Here is a 17708-nt window from a genome sequence, read left to right as displayed (position 1 = left end):
GGGATTGGTACCCTGGTGGTGTTGAACGCCTGAGAAAGCATCCTCACACAAGATGGATCAACAAGATCAGAGAAGCCGCTGGAGTCAACTGGATGGCTAAAGAATCAGACAGAGTAAAATGGAAAAATTTAGAGGAGACCTTCATTCAGCAGTGGATTGAAAATGGTTGATGATGATATAGGATTTTCATAGTAACAAATGAAAAGTCACTTTCAAACTTAAACACGCAAATTCGTAATCTTCACCAATATTTCAATGACCTGAAAATAATAAAGTTTCAATAGCATCTCTTTTATAACAGGTAAAATCATTAAGAAAAACTGCAAATAAAAAAATATATAGAAAGTATGTCTGAAACATACCAGAGTTACATTGATATGGTTCTGTCACTTCTATTGTGTCATCATCAAGAAAATATGTAATCACAAATCTGCGACTTCTTTTTATTGGTTCATCGGTCAAGATACACGCTGAGAAGGTCAAGACACCACTGCCCAACTCATACCTGGAAATCAGTGTATGCATTATTTTTTTTCAATGAAGGTAATGGTACATTTGAGTGAATAACATTAAATATCTTATTGGGGGGGGGGGGGGGTACTCAAAACATGGGACACATTTTAAATAGTCTGCAACATTGAAAAACAAGGTTTTCATAGCGCGACTACACTGTACACCAAATTCTGCTCAGCACTTTTGATAATACATGCATCAGTGATGTCAAAACATTTACTTATTCCTACATTTCATCTATTTTTGTTTTTATCAAGTACAGTGGAACCTCAGTTAACAGGCTTAATTTGTTCTGCCAACATGCTCCTTACCCGAATCGCTTGTATATTGAATCAAACTTTTCGATAGTAAACAATGGAAACTCTGATAATTTGTTCCACAATTATTCATTCACATAAAAATGACTAATAAAAACAGCATTCAATCAATAACACAACACAATAACAATTTAATAAATCAGGGGTTCTCAAACTTTTTCCACCCATGGCGCTTCTTTCCCTAATCAACACTTATCCATGGCTTCCCAGAGCAGTTCAAAGAAGATTCCTTGACAAAATTTGGTGGGAGAACCCCTACAATAAACAATAAAATATTGTGTTTATGTATAATATAATATACATAATACCATTTTATAATATTATCAAACCATAAATAGACACACAATACAATATTTACAAATTGGTCGTCTTCTCTTTCTTGCCATTCAGGATGATTTATAGTCTCTGTTGTTTGTAAACTTACTCTTTCCACATAACTTTGAAAAAGAACCTACCTAATAATACTTGCTTCTGAATTCATTTTAGGATTTCTCGAAAACGCGAAATCACATTGTCAGTGGATGGATTCATTGCTCGCACATTGCTACAGCTTTATTTGGGTGGTTCTTTTATACAAAATTTTGCACGCACACACACACTCCCACGTTATATACATCTATCTCTCTAATCTCATTTGAAAAGTGAGGGACTTCTCTCTTCCTCAAATGAAAAAATCGTCCATAAACTCTTGTTGTTGCATGCAAAGGAGATCCTCCAATGGTCAACTCCTGGACATGTTCTACCATTAATTCTTGAATGTCATCCTCATGCACCTCCAGTCTCATGGTCTTCACCCAGAAACACAATCTCTTTGGCAAATATTGGCTCTTATTCATGAGCTATAACCCCCCCCCCCCTCAAAGTCACATAAAATAATGCAATCAGCCGACAATTTTCTCCAAACAGAATTAAAAAAAAACTTTACAAACTCTTCTCTCCAAACAGAATTTTAAAAAAGTGCACATACTGTTGGTTACAATGCCAAATCTAGTTTCATGATGTGTGTTAATTTTTTGGTGAGACATGCTGACCGGCCACTGTAGATGAGAATATTACCCACAATTCCACTGTAAGTGTACGGAAAGTAAAAAACCATCAGCTCGGTTGTAATAACATGAAAAATAAAATAAAGAAAGCAAAAAATTTTTGCCCAAATTCCAATCATTGTTCATTAACCGAGTCAAAATTTGTTCAAAATTTTTGCTTGTTATATGGATTACACATTAGCTGAAGTTTCACTGTATTTAAATTGATCATTTAAAAAAAAAAAACTCTCCAAAATTCTGTCACTTGAAATATCAAAACAAAAATGTACTATAATTTCCTTGAAAAGAATCTCATGCATTCATATATCTGCATGCCACAGGTAGAGGGCACTCGGTCCATTTTCAATGGACAAAGTCAATATTGGGGATAATACAATTAATTGCAGTCAAAGAACATAGCTGCCAACTTATAAAAATTAAAATTAGGGAGATTTTCGCACGGACCCGTATTTTATACTAAAAACACTCCCTAATAAATACAAAAGGGATTTTTCCAAATAAAATAACGATTTTCCACACATAAAAGTTAAAGCATAGGGAATAAAATTCCTACTCATAAACTGAAGTCAAATAAAATAGGGATTTTACACACATGGAAGTTAACCCCTTGCGAATAAAATTCCTATGCAAAAACAAGTGAAACTGGAGGTAAAAACTTCAATGGTGATCTAAAAAAGATATATTGTGTTAAATCAGAAACAATGTGAACAAACATTTGCGCGAATGACCCAAAAATCATCGGAAGATGAAGGGAAAAACTTCAATTTTGGAAGAGGACTGATTTTTTGTGACACTTGCTTGATGTTTTTGATTTCACATGGGCGATGATGTCAGTCTCTCCACCATGACCGATGTTTATGTCATTAACACAACTTGTACAAAAAGAAAAAGTCAGCCCTTTTCTGGAACGTTTGATGAAAAGAAATTCATCAGAATAAGTATCTTTAAAATTGATAAAATATTTTTTTTGCTTATCAGCATTCATGTTTTGTTATCACACGTATGTAACTTCAACAACAGAGGAAGTTTTGACTACATGCGCGTCAATATACTCTTCAGTTATTATCCAAGACTATTGGCTGCTAAGCTATTTCCCTGCACCATAAGACAAAGAACTTTTCTAGTTACCATCAGAAGGTTTGTAAAACTTCCTTGAAAAGAAATTTCCCACTATTCCCCCATTTATGATGTGTGACGTCATTTCGAAAGGGGCAAAAAACACTTTTTGCTCCACAAGAGATTCCTTAGAGATTGTTTCCAGAAGCGGGGATTCATTTTAAATGATGTAGTGAATTTTTAGGGACAATAAGGGATTTTTTCGATTTTCGTAAAAATTCTGGAGATTTAAGAACTTTTCGGGAGGTTGATAGATGAAGCGCTAAAATTCGGGAGACTCCCAAAACATTCGGGAGACTTGGCAGCTATGAAAGAATGACCAGGAGGTACTGTGTTTCCTGGAACGGCAGACTTAGTGGTAAAACAGCTTAGTGGTTCAAACAGCTTTGAACATAGGTAAATGACTATGTCAACAGATGAATTTGAGATATTGCAAAATACTAGATTAACAGGTCACATGGACAACTGACACTGCTTATTTCAGCTCCTTTGCTACGCTAGAGGTTGGGTGAACTACAGGAAATTCAGGGTTTCGAGAGTTATGACAATGTTTCAGAAAAAGATATGGCACGACTGTATTTGAGTGAATGTAAATTTATGTACATGAAAAAAAATTGTAATGCCCTTGGAAATAAGTCTTAATATGTTCTTCAGAGCAAAAACTAATACAACACACAGTCTTATTTTCAGGGATACACTGTACCTACCCCAATTTAGCAGTTTATTTGAGGTAGATACAGTATATCCCTGAAAATAATAAGACTGTGTGTTGTATTAGTTTTTACTTGTCTTTACTCTTACTTGTCTTTAACTAAAAACTGAAGCAGATCTTTCTTGCATCTTTTGGGCACAACCTTCAAACAGTTCTGCAGTGACATCTCATGCGTTCCAAATACATTACGTGGATATATTTCTTTCTTGGTCACAGGATTCAGATCTTTGGCCAAGGGATAAGGAACCAGATCTAAAAGAAACACCAAAAGGCATCAAAGAATGAATTTCTTTACCATAAAAAAAAGCAAGTTGAAACCAACCTTTCTGAAATTATTCCTGAAATATACACTGTTAGATGATTCAATTCCCCAGTCTCTGTTGAAGGCTGAGTTTGACATTTGACCCAATCGGTTTAAAATCAAACATTTGCTCAGAGATATATGTGAATATAGACAACCCTGCTGTAGAGAACTTAATGTTACCTTTGTTATTTAACGGGACACAGGACTTTTGAACGATTAAAAAAAATCGAATTTTTTTTTCGTTATTTTAAAAAATTCTACAGATCTTCCTGAACATTTTGATACATCACTTTTTGTTCTACGAGTAGTAGAAATCGAAATAGATGGGAATATGTGTGATACAAAATTCAAATTTTACAAGTTTAAAGGGAGCCACGTGCCTCCATGTTTACCTCATATGTTTCTTGTTTAAATATATTTGTTATAGACTTTTTTCTCTGCTCCATTTACATTCAAAATATATTTCGTGAGTCTTTTTTCCTTTTTCTTCATTGAGCTGAAGAAAACTTAATCACACTTTTTTTTGTTTACATATGCTCTTCGTGCACGTGCTCCAGCTAGTCTATCATGTTGTTTTGTGTTACATAACAATTTAGTTTATAATTGTTTCACAATTATATTTTATGAGTGGTTATTTGTTAGTGTAGTTAATGTTTAGTGAAATTACCCTTTAATTAATCATATTAGAAACATATATAAGTTACATGAACCAAGATTGTGTGCTGTGTAGTGGTAAAGGAAAAATATCAAAGATGTGAAATTGTGTATTGAACATACTAAAAGATTTAGATCAAGTTATGTGCAACAGCAGTTCATATCTTCAGTGAATATTATCACTGTGATTACAATCTCAACAATGAATATAAAACCATTTTCACATGAAATGGGGAAAAAACCATTGAAATATCACTGAAAGCAATAGAGGCAATGCAAAATTCATATTCACATGTAGTGTTGTTGTGTGTAATTTGTTGTGAATTCCTGTGTTGTGATGTTGTGGTGATGGGCATCAGAAATAAGTTTACACCTACTAAATGAGAAAAACCTGATTTTTTAAAAAGATTTTTCTTCTAATCATAATAATGTGTTATGCAATTGCATGTCTATGTAATGAGATTTGTTGTTGATGGTTGTCGACAAATTTAACGTCTACTTAAACTTTTGCAGACTTTGGACAGTGCTTATTTTCCAAAAGAAATTGTAATCATGTTTTTTGTATCACACCGTATAATCTATTCATGCTAATGCCACTACTTGACATAAAAATGAAAAAAATAAATAAATAAAATAAACAGCATTGACAATTTTTTTTTACAACAAAATCAAAAATCAACGAGCCCATGACCATTATATGAACTACAGTATATACTCGTGTATAAGCCGACCCCCATACATCAGGACCACCAAAACAGCAATAAATTTAAAACTCGTGTATAAGCCGACCGCAACAAATCCGTGCATTTTAGAGAAAAAATTATTATATTTTCATGTAAAATGAATAGCTTGCGAAAATTTACAATAGAAAATGATTTAAACTTTTAATCCGTTTTTTTTAAGTCTCCAATCTCATGGTAATCCATCAGATCATCATAGGGGGTGTGGCATCTTTGTTTTCATCTTCATCTGGGCTGTCATTGCCCTTGTCACTTTCAAAGAGAATGATATAATCTTCAATTCCGTCCATCACATTGCTGATGCAACACTTTTTGAACGATCAGATGATAATTTCGGCGGAAACAGAATTCTACGCCTCATGTACCCATTGGTGCACTATGTCAATATCTCTCTCTGAGATGTGAAATGCACTGTGTTGGGTTCTTAAAAAGTTCAATGTAGTGAACATAATTTACACCAAACAAAACTATGCCACAAGAAATTCAATTATTAGATTGGAAAGAGGAGTGAAACCAAATTTTTGATCCTTTGAAGTTTGCTGTTCGCTTTGTATAAAACCCATTCATAGTTGTGTGTACCACAATTACCCCTCCCCCCAAAAATGTCTCTCTAATATTTCAGTTGTGAACTCTTTAATGATTACAAGACCATTTCACAGAACATAAGTAATGAATATATCAATGATGTCACTCTCCCATTGTGCAAGGTTTACAAAAAACTGGATATGTAGAGATGCTGATTTTTGGAAAGAAAAATTGCCCAGCCTCTACAGCATGGGTACACAACCTCCGGCACCCGAAAGATGCTCCAGTAGAAACTTATCAATACATATAATACGATAAAAGCTTATGTTGACCATATTTACTTCAACAAAAATACTGGGATATCACTATAATTATCACCCAAAAATTCTCAAATGTGAATAAAGCTGCCAATTACAACCAAAAAACAAACTGTCAAAGACAATTGAAATTTGCTAATCACAGCAAAAAAAATTGTTTCCAAAATCAATGTTTTCTTGTTGAGCTTCAATTTTTGAGCTTCTTGTTTGATAATTTACACCTGATTTGCAATTTTCTTGAGTGATTCAAACTAAAATTCATTCTACTTGGCAAACATTCATTTCCAGCACATCAATTTACACTTCAAACCTATGTTTATATTGAAATTAATCTATTTTTATTGCAATGGACCACTGTGGGGCACAATGAAACAGATTTTTAGGTTTACAAAATAATTTTTTGTACAAATACTATCAAGACTCATGCTTTCAGAAAATTCATAGGTTTTGAAATATATAGGCACCCAAATACAAACAATTCAGGGATATTCATCATTATTTCCAGATAGAAAAAAAAGGAAAACTTTAAAAGTGGTCCATTGTGCTCTACCTTCCCCCATGTTGAAATGTGCGTGTACATGTTGTAAACCTAATGTGGAGTTTGTTTCTTAGGAACACGTTATATGTACAAATAGTGCTGCAATCTGTCTTTACAATAGAATTTGGAAGTGGACAACTTGGCTGGTTTATTTTCTTGCTTATCATGTCATGCATGGATTTGATGATGCTATCTGTGATGAGACTTCTTAACAGGGAGATAAACTCATTCACACCTTAAAGTTAGAAACTACAGAAAACCAATTTCATCTGTGCCATTGGTGGGGTTTGAACCTGGGTCACCTGATGTGAGTTTGTCACTATTACCCCACAATAGCTATGACCCCACATATTACAGTGCTCAAGGATTTTGCTGGAACCCCAGTTGGAAACCTACCAGACAGCTTATTAGTAAAAATGTACTACTATGGTGAATATGCTCATGGCAAATAATATACAACTATTGTAAGAAACCAGTAATCTGATCTGTGTGTTCTGAATAGAGGTGGACTTTCCATGTAAACTAGGTAGCAAGATTGTGCTTAGCAACCCATAAGAAATTTAAAGGTCAAAATAAGGTGAATTATACATGATGACTAAATGGATTATCCATTCAATAATGATACTTGCCTTTATCATACTTGAGCTTATAAAATGTCTTTGTGAACTCATCACAATCATATAAGAGAAATTTTCTTCCATACACATTGATGAATACGCCCAAATCCAAATCTTTATCCGTATAGTATTCAAACTCAGGTCCTGGATACTGAAATGGAGCTTTTATCAATAGAGTCAATTCAAAAATACTAAGATTTCATCACCACTTCAAACAATAAATTTCAAACTCGATTGCTAACAATTATAAGCAGCATTAAGCACAATAGAATCCAGCTATACTGTACCTTGATTTATATTACAAAATATACTTTTGTGTACCCTGTTTTACTGCAATTATGTTACATTGCAAGAGTAAACTCTATCCCACAGTAGCCATGAAACATGGGATTCAAACATGCTTGTTATAAGTAGAGGCAGAAGTGGTCAAACGTATTAATTTTAGTATTGTTCAACAACTTCCTTGTCTAATGATGATCATATGCAGCGTAACCTAAGGGGACTCGGCATCCCCACCCCTAATAACTTTTTTGATATGGCTGAGCTCTCTAATAATAGTTCATGGATATACAATGCAACACACTGCCTTCAAGGTTAGTTTTGATTTTGATCAGTGAATAAATACATGGGCAACAAAAATTGTTCAAATTCATATCATGTGACAATGAAAAGGATTATAGTAATATTATTTGATCATTTTGTTCTTTTTTGTTGCACCACTGTCATTTCCTGTACACGAAGGCTAATTAAACAGGGACCTACAATTTATTGCAGATTCTGAAAAGCAGAGTTTGACATTTTGCCTTTTTTAAAAATACTCACTGAGAGATTGTTGTGCTAATGTCTCTTTGGGGGACTGACTCCACGCAGTAGCCATCACTCTCTATGGTCATGTTGCTTCCGTTTCTGTTGTATCCCTGCATCAGGAAAGTTTCTGACAAGGATGGATTTGGTATTGAACTCATAACAACCGTAAACATCCTTCGGTACTTTAGCAAAGTATCTTATCGACCTGGGCTACCATACTCAGTACTATTATTTAGTCATTTCAACTCCCTAACTAATACAAAGCCAAGTCTGATAAATTCACGTAAAATCTAAATGAACAATGGCCTTAATGGCTGACAATGAGTGATCTTTTTTTTTTTTTCAAGCAAGACAACTTATTTTGAGATTAATATGATTTTCAAAAAAACTGAAAAATAACATAAAACACTTATATTTATTGTCTCTATGAAAATGTAAAGTCTGGAGCAAAATCTTATTTATTTTTCAACTCACTGGGTTGAGATCCAAAATGTATCTGTAGTCTGCATATGCCCGAGAACCTGAAGTGTTCAGCATTGTGTAAGTTGTGAGCTCACCTGGAAGTGGCAGATGGTCCATTACCTGGAAAAGATATTCAAAAGATTTACATAAAAAAAATTCACATAACAAAACAAAAAAAAAGCCTACATAATCTCCCCCCCTCCTATCACAAATTTGAAGAGTAATGTTGATGTTTACTCTCTCATGATGTGTTATATATATATTTAGCCTTTCAAAATAAAATTTACATAAAAATATAGGTCCTATTAACACTTTCTTTTTTAAATACAGTAAAATCTGGATTACCTGGCCTCAGTTTACCCATAACTCTACACTAACCATAACTACACACATAACCTACACTAACTACTACTAAATTTAACATGAATCTAAAATTTCCCTGCCAATAAAAACCAAGAGGCTGATGGAAAGTATGAAAACTTTGCAAGTACAAATAAACAACCTTTCAAGTACTTTTCAAAAGGAATTGGCCCAGCAAAAACATTGCAACCTTTAACAACTGATGTTGCCAATAAAAATGATTGAGATTGAAAGATAAGGATGACCAAATCATCTATACACAGCAAAATTCCTATATAATACTGATTGCCTAGGCAAAACAATATCAATTTCTGGTCCCAATGCACTTTTCATCGTGTTAATGCATTTCATCTATAACAATAAATCCTTTATAATGATAAGTTTCCCCAGTGTCATAAGTACTGCCATACAGGAATTGTCTCTATTACAACGATTATTTGATTTTGATAGGAATGGATAAAAATAGATATTTAACTCTTTGAGAGGTTTTTAAAATTTCACTGATCAGTATAATGACTGCCACAGAGAAAATCATAAAACTCAGCAAAATGCCACATTTTTTTTAAAGAGACTAATAATTTTCTCTGATTTTGCTCAGCAGATAATGCTCCCCCCCCCCAACCCCAAAAATAATATTTTAATAAAACCGAGGAAGAGAAACACTCTGGCGTTTGTATGGACAGAGGGGATATGCAAGGGGACCCGGGTTCGATTCCCGGAGGAGACAAATCACTTTTCTTTCCAAATATCAATTTTGACATAACATCCAGAAAATTCAATTTCTCACTCTGGCTTTTGTATTATTTATACTGTATGCATATTCCTATACTGCCCTGAATGGAAAGAAAAAACCACTGTCTTTATCTTCTTTAACCAAACTTTAAACAAAATCTGACTTCAACCACTACTACTACCCCAACACCAACTCTGGCCATATCGCTACATTGCAATTTACTGCCATTAGTGAGATGGGTTGGAAGTGAATGCGCTGTCTATTGGTAGTCGCCTCGAGTTCGTTTGGGAAAATATCTTATCTATATCCTCACTTGGGTTCGAACCCGGGACCCTGACAACAACCTTCACGATGGTAGACGAGCATCTCTCCACCATGCCACTCGGGCACAAAAGAAACCGAATTGGAGACGGCGGGTACCGATCCCAGTACCTCTTGCAAGCCAAGCGACTTCAACCACTGACAGGTTGGGGAAGGGGGGGGGAAGGATAGAAAAAATGACTGACTGTGAAAAAACCATAACACAGTATCTGGACTCTTCATCACTGCTGGAGTAAGAGGGTTTTAAGGAAAAAAAAGAGATATTTTGTAATTGCCAAACTGAAAGGCATCAAGTTAGCAGAGAGAAATCATTAATAGCACTGGTGAGGATAAAATTAATGTCTTTGATTATCTGTAAATATAGATTCACTATTGAAGAGCTCAATTATGTTGGATAATTGTTCTTTTTTTTTTTTTTTTTTTTTTTTTTGGTAATATAAATTGACAAAGACAATTTATACCATGAAAGTGAAAAAATTTGGGAAAAAAGTCATTTCTTACAATAACAACTTCTTTATAATTTCCCATATATAAAATACCCGCGAAGGCAAAATAAAAATGCAGCTCACTTTTGGAAGCCTAGAGCGTTTGAGGAAGACCTTGGTATCAGCTTGGCCAGAATTTTCTCTTCTCTGTTCACAGATCTCAACTGTGTCGTCATCAAGGTAGTAATATAATATCATTCTTCTTCTCATTCCAAACATATTGTGGGTGTCATCCCAAACGCAGTAGAACCTGAGAACGTGAGTATTGAACTGTAGAAACTGTCCCAAGGTATCTTTTGTTCCTTTTGGCTTCCGGTGCACACTTGTGTCTTGCAGCTGAAATAATTGGTTATATTGGATTCAGCACGTAATTATCAAAAAATAAAGTACTGATATCAACTGCAGGAAATACAATGCTCCAAAGACTGAAAAAGCACACAAATTTTTAGAGCCAGACTTTTTTGTTGTTGATGGAAACGGTCCGAAATAATGTTTCCTTCAACTCCCTCAGGACATTGCGACCCCCTTTCCCTCTTAATAGATATGCTGCTATACGTTTCGAAAAAAAAATTGTGTTGTAATGTGATGTCAGCTGTCATGTCTGTTGTAATGTGACTTTGATTTTGCAATCACAAGTGAAAAAATGTAGGTGGCAATGCCAATTTTTTAGTAACCATGGAAATCTGGAATTTATTAATCCCTGCAATGTTTAATCAATTAATTTCATAGATTAATAAAATACAAAGTAGTCACCATATAGGTACTCAGACACACATCTCACTCCTTTGGAAGTCAGCGGATGTGGTCCAAGCTTTGGTTCACTTTTGAACCATTTGGATACAGCTGTCATGACATACAGATCACTGTCATTTTTCAAAGCAACAGGAAAAAAATTATATATCGTCAAATCAGATGCGAAAGGGTTGATGATGCATTATCTCCTACCATTTCCATATAAAAGCATACAACACAATGTAGAGAATATAAGGATGAACCTTGATATGCAATAAAATGCCCAAAAAAGAAAATTGAGTTGCTTATACAATGATGCCTTGGCTAATGAACAACTTGACTTACAAAATTTTTTAGGTGAAAATACTTTTTTTCATGATTTTTTAGCCTCAGCTAACAAGTATGAATCTGGTTAATGAAAATTTCCGTTGACATGGATGCACAAGCCCGTATATTCACAGCCTCACTGTGAACTGAATTTTCATGCTGATCATCATCAGAATTACTGTTACATGAGCATAATTAATTCAAGTCCACCTCAGAATCTTTTTTCTGATGTACCCTACACTTTGATTTCAAAACGTTTTTCAACCATTTCATGTAAAATGAAAGATTAAGTCAAGAGAAAACAGAAAAAAAGAGCCTAAAATTGAATTATTTCAATGTAAAATTGTTAGCATCAAACTGAATGGTCTGGACTTTCTAAGAGCTTATCTTTTCCACTTCCATATAAAAGAGGCAGAAATGAGTTAACCAAATCACCAATGAATGGGGAAACCTATGGCGTGCACGTAGTGTAAAATAAAAAAAAATCTTCAGTACCTCATATCTTCCTGTTAATTTTCATTTATCCAGTTTTGGAGCTCTTAGCTTCAACCTTGGATCAGTTTTTGTCTCGTTAATAGCGCTTCTCAGTGTTTTAAAATTGCATGTTCAAATTTTGGTAGTACCCAGAAGGTAGCTGAAGTATCATTGTACTGAGTGGCGACTGGCTTTATGTTACTTGTCTAATGTGTCATTGAATGAATTTGCATTATTGCTCATATGAGGTTCTTTAAAGTTCACCAACAAAATCTCTCCATGATAAAAAAATTGTGATCATAATACACATTACTAGCCATAAGCCTATAGCTCTTTTTTGCATTAGCCGCTTCCATTGCGAGCTGGATATCACCACACAGATAAATCTCTTTCTGGAATAAATTTCACTTGACCGGCCCCTTGTAAAACCTCCCAAACTAAATAAATTGTAAAAAAAATTACATTATAATATTGATAAAGAGAAAGAACATCCTCTCTTAATAACATGTCTCACAATTCTTTGATAGGTAAATATGAATCTCGATTCATATCACTACACACAGTAAAATGTGTAAAATTAGATACACCGCATAAGTTACACTGTAAAGGTCTTGCATGGTGAAATCTCTGATTTGAAAAAAAAATATATAAATACCATTTTCCTGTTTTCTTGATATGGATCTAAAGGAACCGATATAGGATCATTCACTCTCACACCCAGTTCTGACAAAAATGAGCGAGTGAATTTATCGCAACTCGTTGTCTTGTACACACGTCCATATATCTCTAAATCTATCGCAACATTCAAGTCCTCAATCTCATAATACTCGCTATAAGAGCTGTGGGATTTGGGTTTCCTGAAGCGATGTCGCGACACGAGTGTTCCTATAATGACCAGCGATATAGGCACAACGTTTTACACAGCAGTCATTGCTTGGGCTTAAAAGTCACTACTAGGAACATCATAAAAATGCAAAAAAAAAAAAGGAGGCAATGCAAACATTCATTTTTTACAAAATATTTGTATCACAGAAAGAAATCAATACCTGGAAATAAGCAGAAAAGTGTCATTTGATTTGGAATCTACACGTTTATTATAGATTTGTTAAACCCTTAAACTGCATATAGATAACAGGCTTGATAAGCTGCATAAACGCTCAACGATTCACAGCTTAGGGAATGGTAGGAAGGCCCCCCCCCCCACTTATGCAAGGTGTAGGCCTATTACTTAGACAAGTTGCTCAATTTAAAGTCAATAGTTAGAACTTTCAGCTCTTTGATGCAAAATTTAATCAGACTGTAGACAGAATTCCATCAACAAACATGTTTAAATCAGTGGTTCCCAAACTTTTTGAAGTGTGACCCCTTTTGAACAGAATTTTATCGGCAACCCCTCCCCCTCCTCATAGTAACTATATATGTCTCATTTTCCCAAGACAGTCTAATTTTTTTTTGGCAATTAATGTGCTTTAATTTCTGTCATCTCAATGAGGAATAAAATCAAATATTTTTTTATATTTAGTTGGCAGAACTGTTTTATTAGGAGATTTCAAACTATCCACATGCTTTTTAGCTTTGAATCTTGCGAATGGTGTAATCAACAGAGCCACAAGTTAGGATGTAATATGTATCTTGCTCATGGTAATGGTGCACAGTGGATAACTTGCTACAAAGGTTGTTTCCCATTACCAAATGCAGGGGGTGGGTCCCAGTGAAAATATGTTTTCAGGTTCTTTTTGTAGGAAAATAACTTTATAGTTGATTTTTTATTTTATTTTGAATATTCATAACATTTTCATGGTTGTGACACAGCCACACCCTGGCTTTATTATACAAAATTATTTTTCACTTACAGTAGTATTTTCTATTATAGCGAGTACCCGACTTCCCACAATATTTTTAACCCTCAACCTTTTTCTACAAGATATTTTAAGCCCTTCCAATATTTCCAATGACTTTACTTCTTTATTAAAAGAGCTCACTAAACGACACACTAGTGTTATTATAATTATTAATAACATAAAATGTAGACATTTCCTCTAATGCATTCACATTAATCCATTTTTTTTTAATTTTCAACAATATATATAAATATTTTGAAATCTGTTGTGAATCCCCTGTACAAATATTTATTCGAGCTATTGATTACTTCGCATGTACAATTTGATAAAACTACATTATATGATACATGTAAAGGTGGGTGTTCTGCTGAGTTGAGGTATTTTTTAGTTTTTACATATTTTTACTTATGTTACAAAAAAATGCAAATTAATTTCTTAATCAAACTAATTTACATGCAGCCCAGGCAATTGGACAAAAAATGTCTTCATTGATATGAATATAGTAAAATTATTAATATTCATCGTTGGAAGTGAGGTAAGTACACTTTCAATTATTTATCTGTTGATTATTACGCTTCAATTTTTATTTCAACTTTACCTAGATACACCACTCAGAACATTCACAGATTTAGTTTCAAAACAAATATAAAAAAAAACCACAGTATTCATTCGAAACTAACACATAAATATACATAATTTCTAAGTCAGTAAAATGCATACAGTCAAGTGTCCATACTTAGAACAGTGGCGTTACTTAGGATGATTTGGAACTTTTTGTTTTAAGCAGGTCATCACATTTATTTGTTGTTGTGTTTACATTTCATGATAGTTCCAGTATTGTTCGGTTGAGAATAAGTTTTCCATGCATTTCTTTGAAAATCTGTAAGTTTTTCTAATAAGCAAATAAGGTTTGCACCACAGTTATGCTTAGACATAGGGATTTCTATGATTTAGGGCAATATCAGGCAATGTATTCCCCATAGAATACAGGTTAAATCTTTTTTTTAATCACCATTATTGTTAGTTACAGTCCAGCTTGAGTAGAAAAAAGTCAACTTTGTCTAAATTTCAATGCCTTAGAGATAGACAGCTTTTTTCTCAGCCCAATATATCAAGGAAACATATTTTCTGGATCTAATGCCAAGGTGAACTCTGAAAGAAAAGTCATCTGGTCTCCGCAGGGATACAAACCCAGGCTCTCTTGCATTCTGCACAAGATGGTAGTCTGAGTGCAGATAGTAGCATGCTTTCCTAGAATGCAAAAGGGCCTAGGTGTGTGTCCCAGTGGAGATCAAATGATTTTTCTTTCGTGGAGATCAGATGATTTTTCTTTCGTGGAGATCAGATGATTTTTCTTTCGTGGAGATCAGATGATTTTTCTTTCTGAGTTTACCTTGGCATAAAATCCAGAAAGTATCTGTTTTCTTGATTTCAATGTTTTGTTGTTTGTACGTTCGCAGCAGCCAAAGTTGCTAAACACATCAATGGTTTTCAAGTTTGTTCAAGTTTTTCTATTTTTCAGTCTTTCTACTTCCCAAGTTCACCTGTTCCTTTTTCGAATGTGTGGCTAAACGAGTGTGCAATGTTTTCTTACCAGAATATTATAACTTTTTATAACTTTATTATACTTTTTACTACTCTTTATAACTTACTCTGTCATTTTGTCATAAAGGTTATGTTATTTTTGATGAATAAAATGATTTCTGAACTATTTTCAATCTGTGTATTGTCTTAGGATATTTTAGAAATATTCAGCCTGTTAAAATTGAAACTAAGGACAGTGAGGACTAAGGACACCGTCCCAAGTTAGGGTACTTTGGCCTAACTTGGGATGAATACCCTTTTATTATTTTTAAATTCTCGTTGTAGGCTAGATATAAATATTAAAATTATCAGTACAAAAAGACTAGACACAATTCAAGATGTGGCTATTTTTTTTTTTCTTCAAATTTTTACATTTCATTGAGGGGTTGATTTTTTAGTTCAAAATTGTACTAAGTACAGACACATGACTCTACTTCTTGATATCATGAAAAAAAAGTTACAGGTAACATACGAGTAAATACCAGTAATACTTTATAAATTAGATTAAGTTTAAATAATTACCAAAGTTAATTTTTTTGCTCCCAAGCAGAAGTTTTGAGAACAAACACCATTTTTATCACTATTTTAAAAAAAGTATCAACAAGTTCTTGAGAATAACATTGCTCACTTATTATGAGAATATCTGACTCACCTTGTGGTATCCCACTGTTTCTCTCACGTGACTCAATTATTTGCATGGTGTCATCCTCAAGGTAATAATAAATTTTGCATTTCCGGAACCGACTCTGTTCAATATCTGACACCGGCGGAATCTGTTCAACAAAGTATGCCTGAAAGCACAAGACCTGAAGGAAAAAAATTATGGATTTCTAAACCATCCGTATTGTAAAAGATTATAATTCAGAATATTTTTTTTTGCACTACTTATTAGAACAGAAAAACTATTTGAAACATTTTCCAGAGTAATGCTCAAATTCTGGTATTTTCATCGACATATTATAAGCAAGGCTTATTATTATTCTCTATGGGAGTCAGTCACACACACACAGGACTAGCCTACCAAATATTGACGTTATAGTCAAGGTGTCATCACAACTGAGATACACTATATTTGTATTAAAATTTATGACAGCAAAGGATACACAGGGTTCCAACTGAAAAAATTAGAAAAAGTAGGATGGAGGGGAATACCCCAGACATAACATAAACATAGCACAAAAATTTTTTAAATATATATATTCAAGCATTATTTATGTATCCTGTAAGATTGAATTGCGCCAAAGCAAAATGACAGAAATAACTTGGTAACAAAAATAACTTTTGGCTAAAACAGCAAAAGAGCAACTACAGATTTTAGTCTCTCTTCACAATATATATTACATTCTTTTTTTCGAGGAGTCTTTCAAAGTTCACAGAGTCTGCCAACTCTTTTCTTCGATGCACAGCAAATTATGAAGAAATTTGGATTAACTGAGCTGTCCACCAGTTTCTGAAAGAGATCTGCTTATATTTTACTGTTCATTGCCAGTGACATCATTTTTGACAAATGAAGCATTTTCACTTCTAGCTCTTTGCAGAGCTTTTTAAAAATTGCTCATTCTGCATGACCTAAAAATGCAGAAGATGATCGAATGGTATTGGATAGAATCAGACACGAAACCTAGTGTATCCAACTACCTTGTTATACAAACTGTTGTTTCACCTACACACAAAATGTGCACAATAATTTTGAATGATGAATATTAGTTGTACAATGAATAGTCCATGGCCATGTAAATAACAAAATTATTTTTTCCATCCAGAAGTTTTTAATAATTGCTTAAACATTGACATAAAATGCATTTTCAAAACCTCAAACTTGAGCAAAAAAAAAAAAAATTAATAAACCAAATGGTCCACATACACCCAAATAACATGAAAAACTATACAATTTCTGCTTTGGCAGAACTGTCAAGAAATGTCTGAACTGTCTGAAACCTCAAATATTGCTTTTCAATATAGAAATTCCCGTTGAAAATACACACATTCATTGCATTTAATGTTTAAAAAGACCTATGTTATGCAAAGAATAAATACTTAATATGATTGTAAAATAATTTTCTGCTCTTTACAGAATTATTTTGGACAATATACATGTATTTTTTCCTATAAAATATGCAATTTAAATACAGCATAAGATAAAAGCTGAAGGAAAAACTATAGAATGATATTTGATATTCTTC

At 33.7% G+C, this 17708-nt stretch overlaps 1 protein-coding gene across 1 annotated transcript in view; it reads right to left on the bottom strand.

Annotated features, from left to right (window-relative positions):
* Window positions 1-17708, bottom strand: part of LOC149070492 (EF-hand domain-containing family member C2-like) — a 41398-nt gene that overhangs the window by 20697 nt on the left and 2993 nt on the right. Inside the window, exons 3-9 of the mRNA XM_089248874.1 lie at window positions 16178-16331; window positions 12756-12985; window positions 10652-10903; window positions 8681-8788; window positions 7412-7550; window positions 3794-3956; window positions 363-505 (exon numbers count right to left, since the gene is read on the bottom strand). Coding sequence (XP_089105000.1) covers window positions 363-505; window positions 3794-3956; window positions 7412-7550; window positions 8681-8788; window positions 10652-10903; window positions 12756-12985; window positions 16178-16331 — 1189 coding nt within the window. The remainder of the gene's footprint in view (window positions 1-362; window positions 506-3793; window positions 3957-7411; window positions 7551-8680; window positions 8789-10651; window positions 10904-12755; window positions 12986-16177; window positions 16332-17708) is intronic.

The sequence above is a fragment of the Pholcus phalangioides genome, unplaced genomic scaffold (assembly GCF_987345545.1).
Source record: "Pholcus phalangioides strain wild (caught in Gottingen) unplaced genomic scaffold, Ppha-v1.0 ptg000021l_1, whole genome shotgun sequence".
Taxonomy (NCBI): domain Eukaryota; kingdom Metazoa; phylum Arthropoda; class Arachnida; order Araneae; family Pholcidae; genus Pholcus; species Pholcus phalangioides.
Note: the sequence above shows the minus strand (reverse complement) of the source record. Positions and strands in the feature narration are given on the sequence as shown.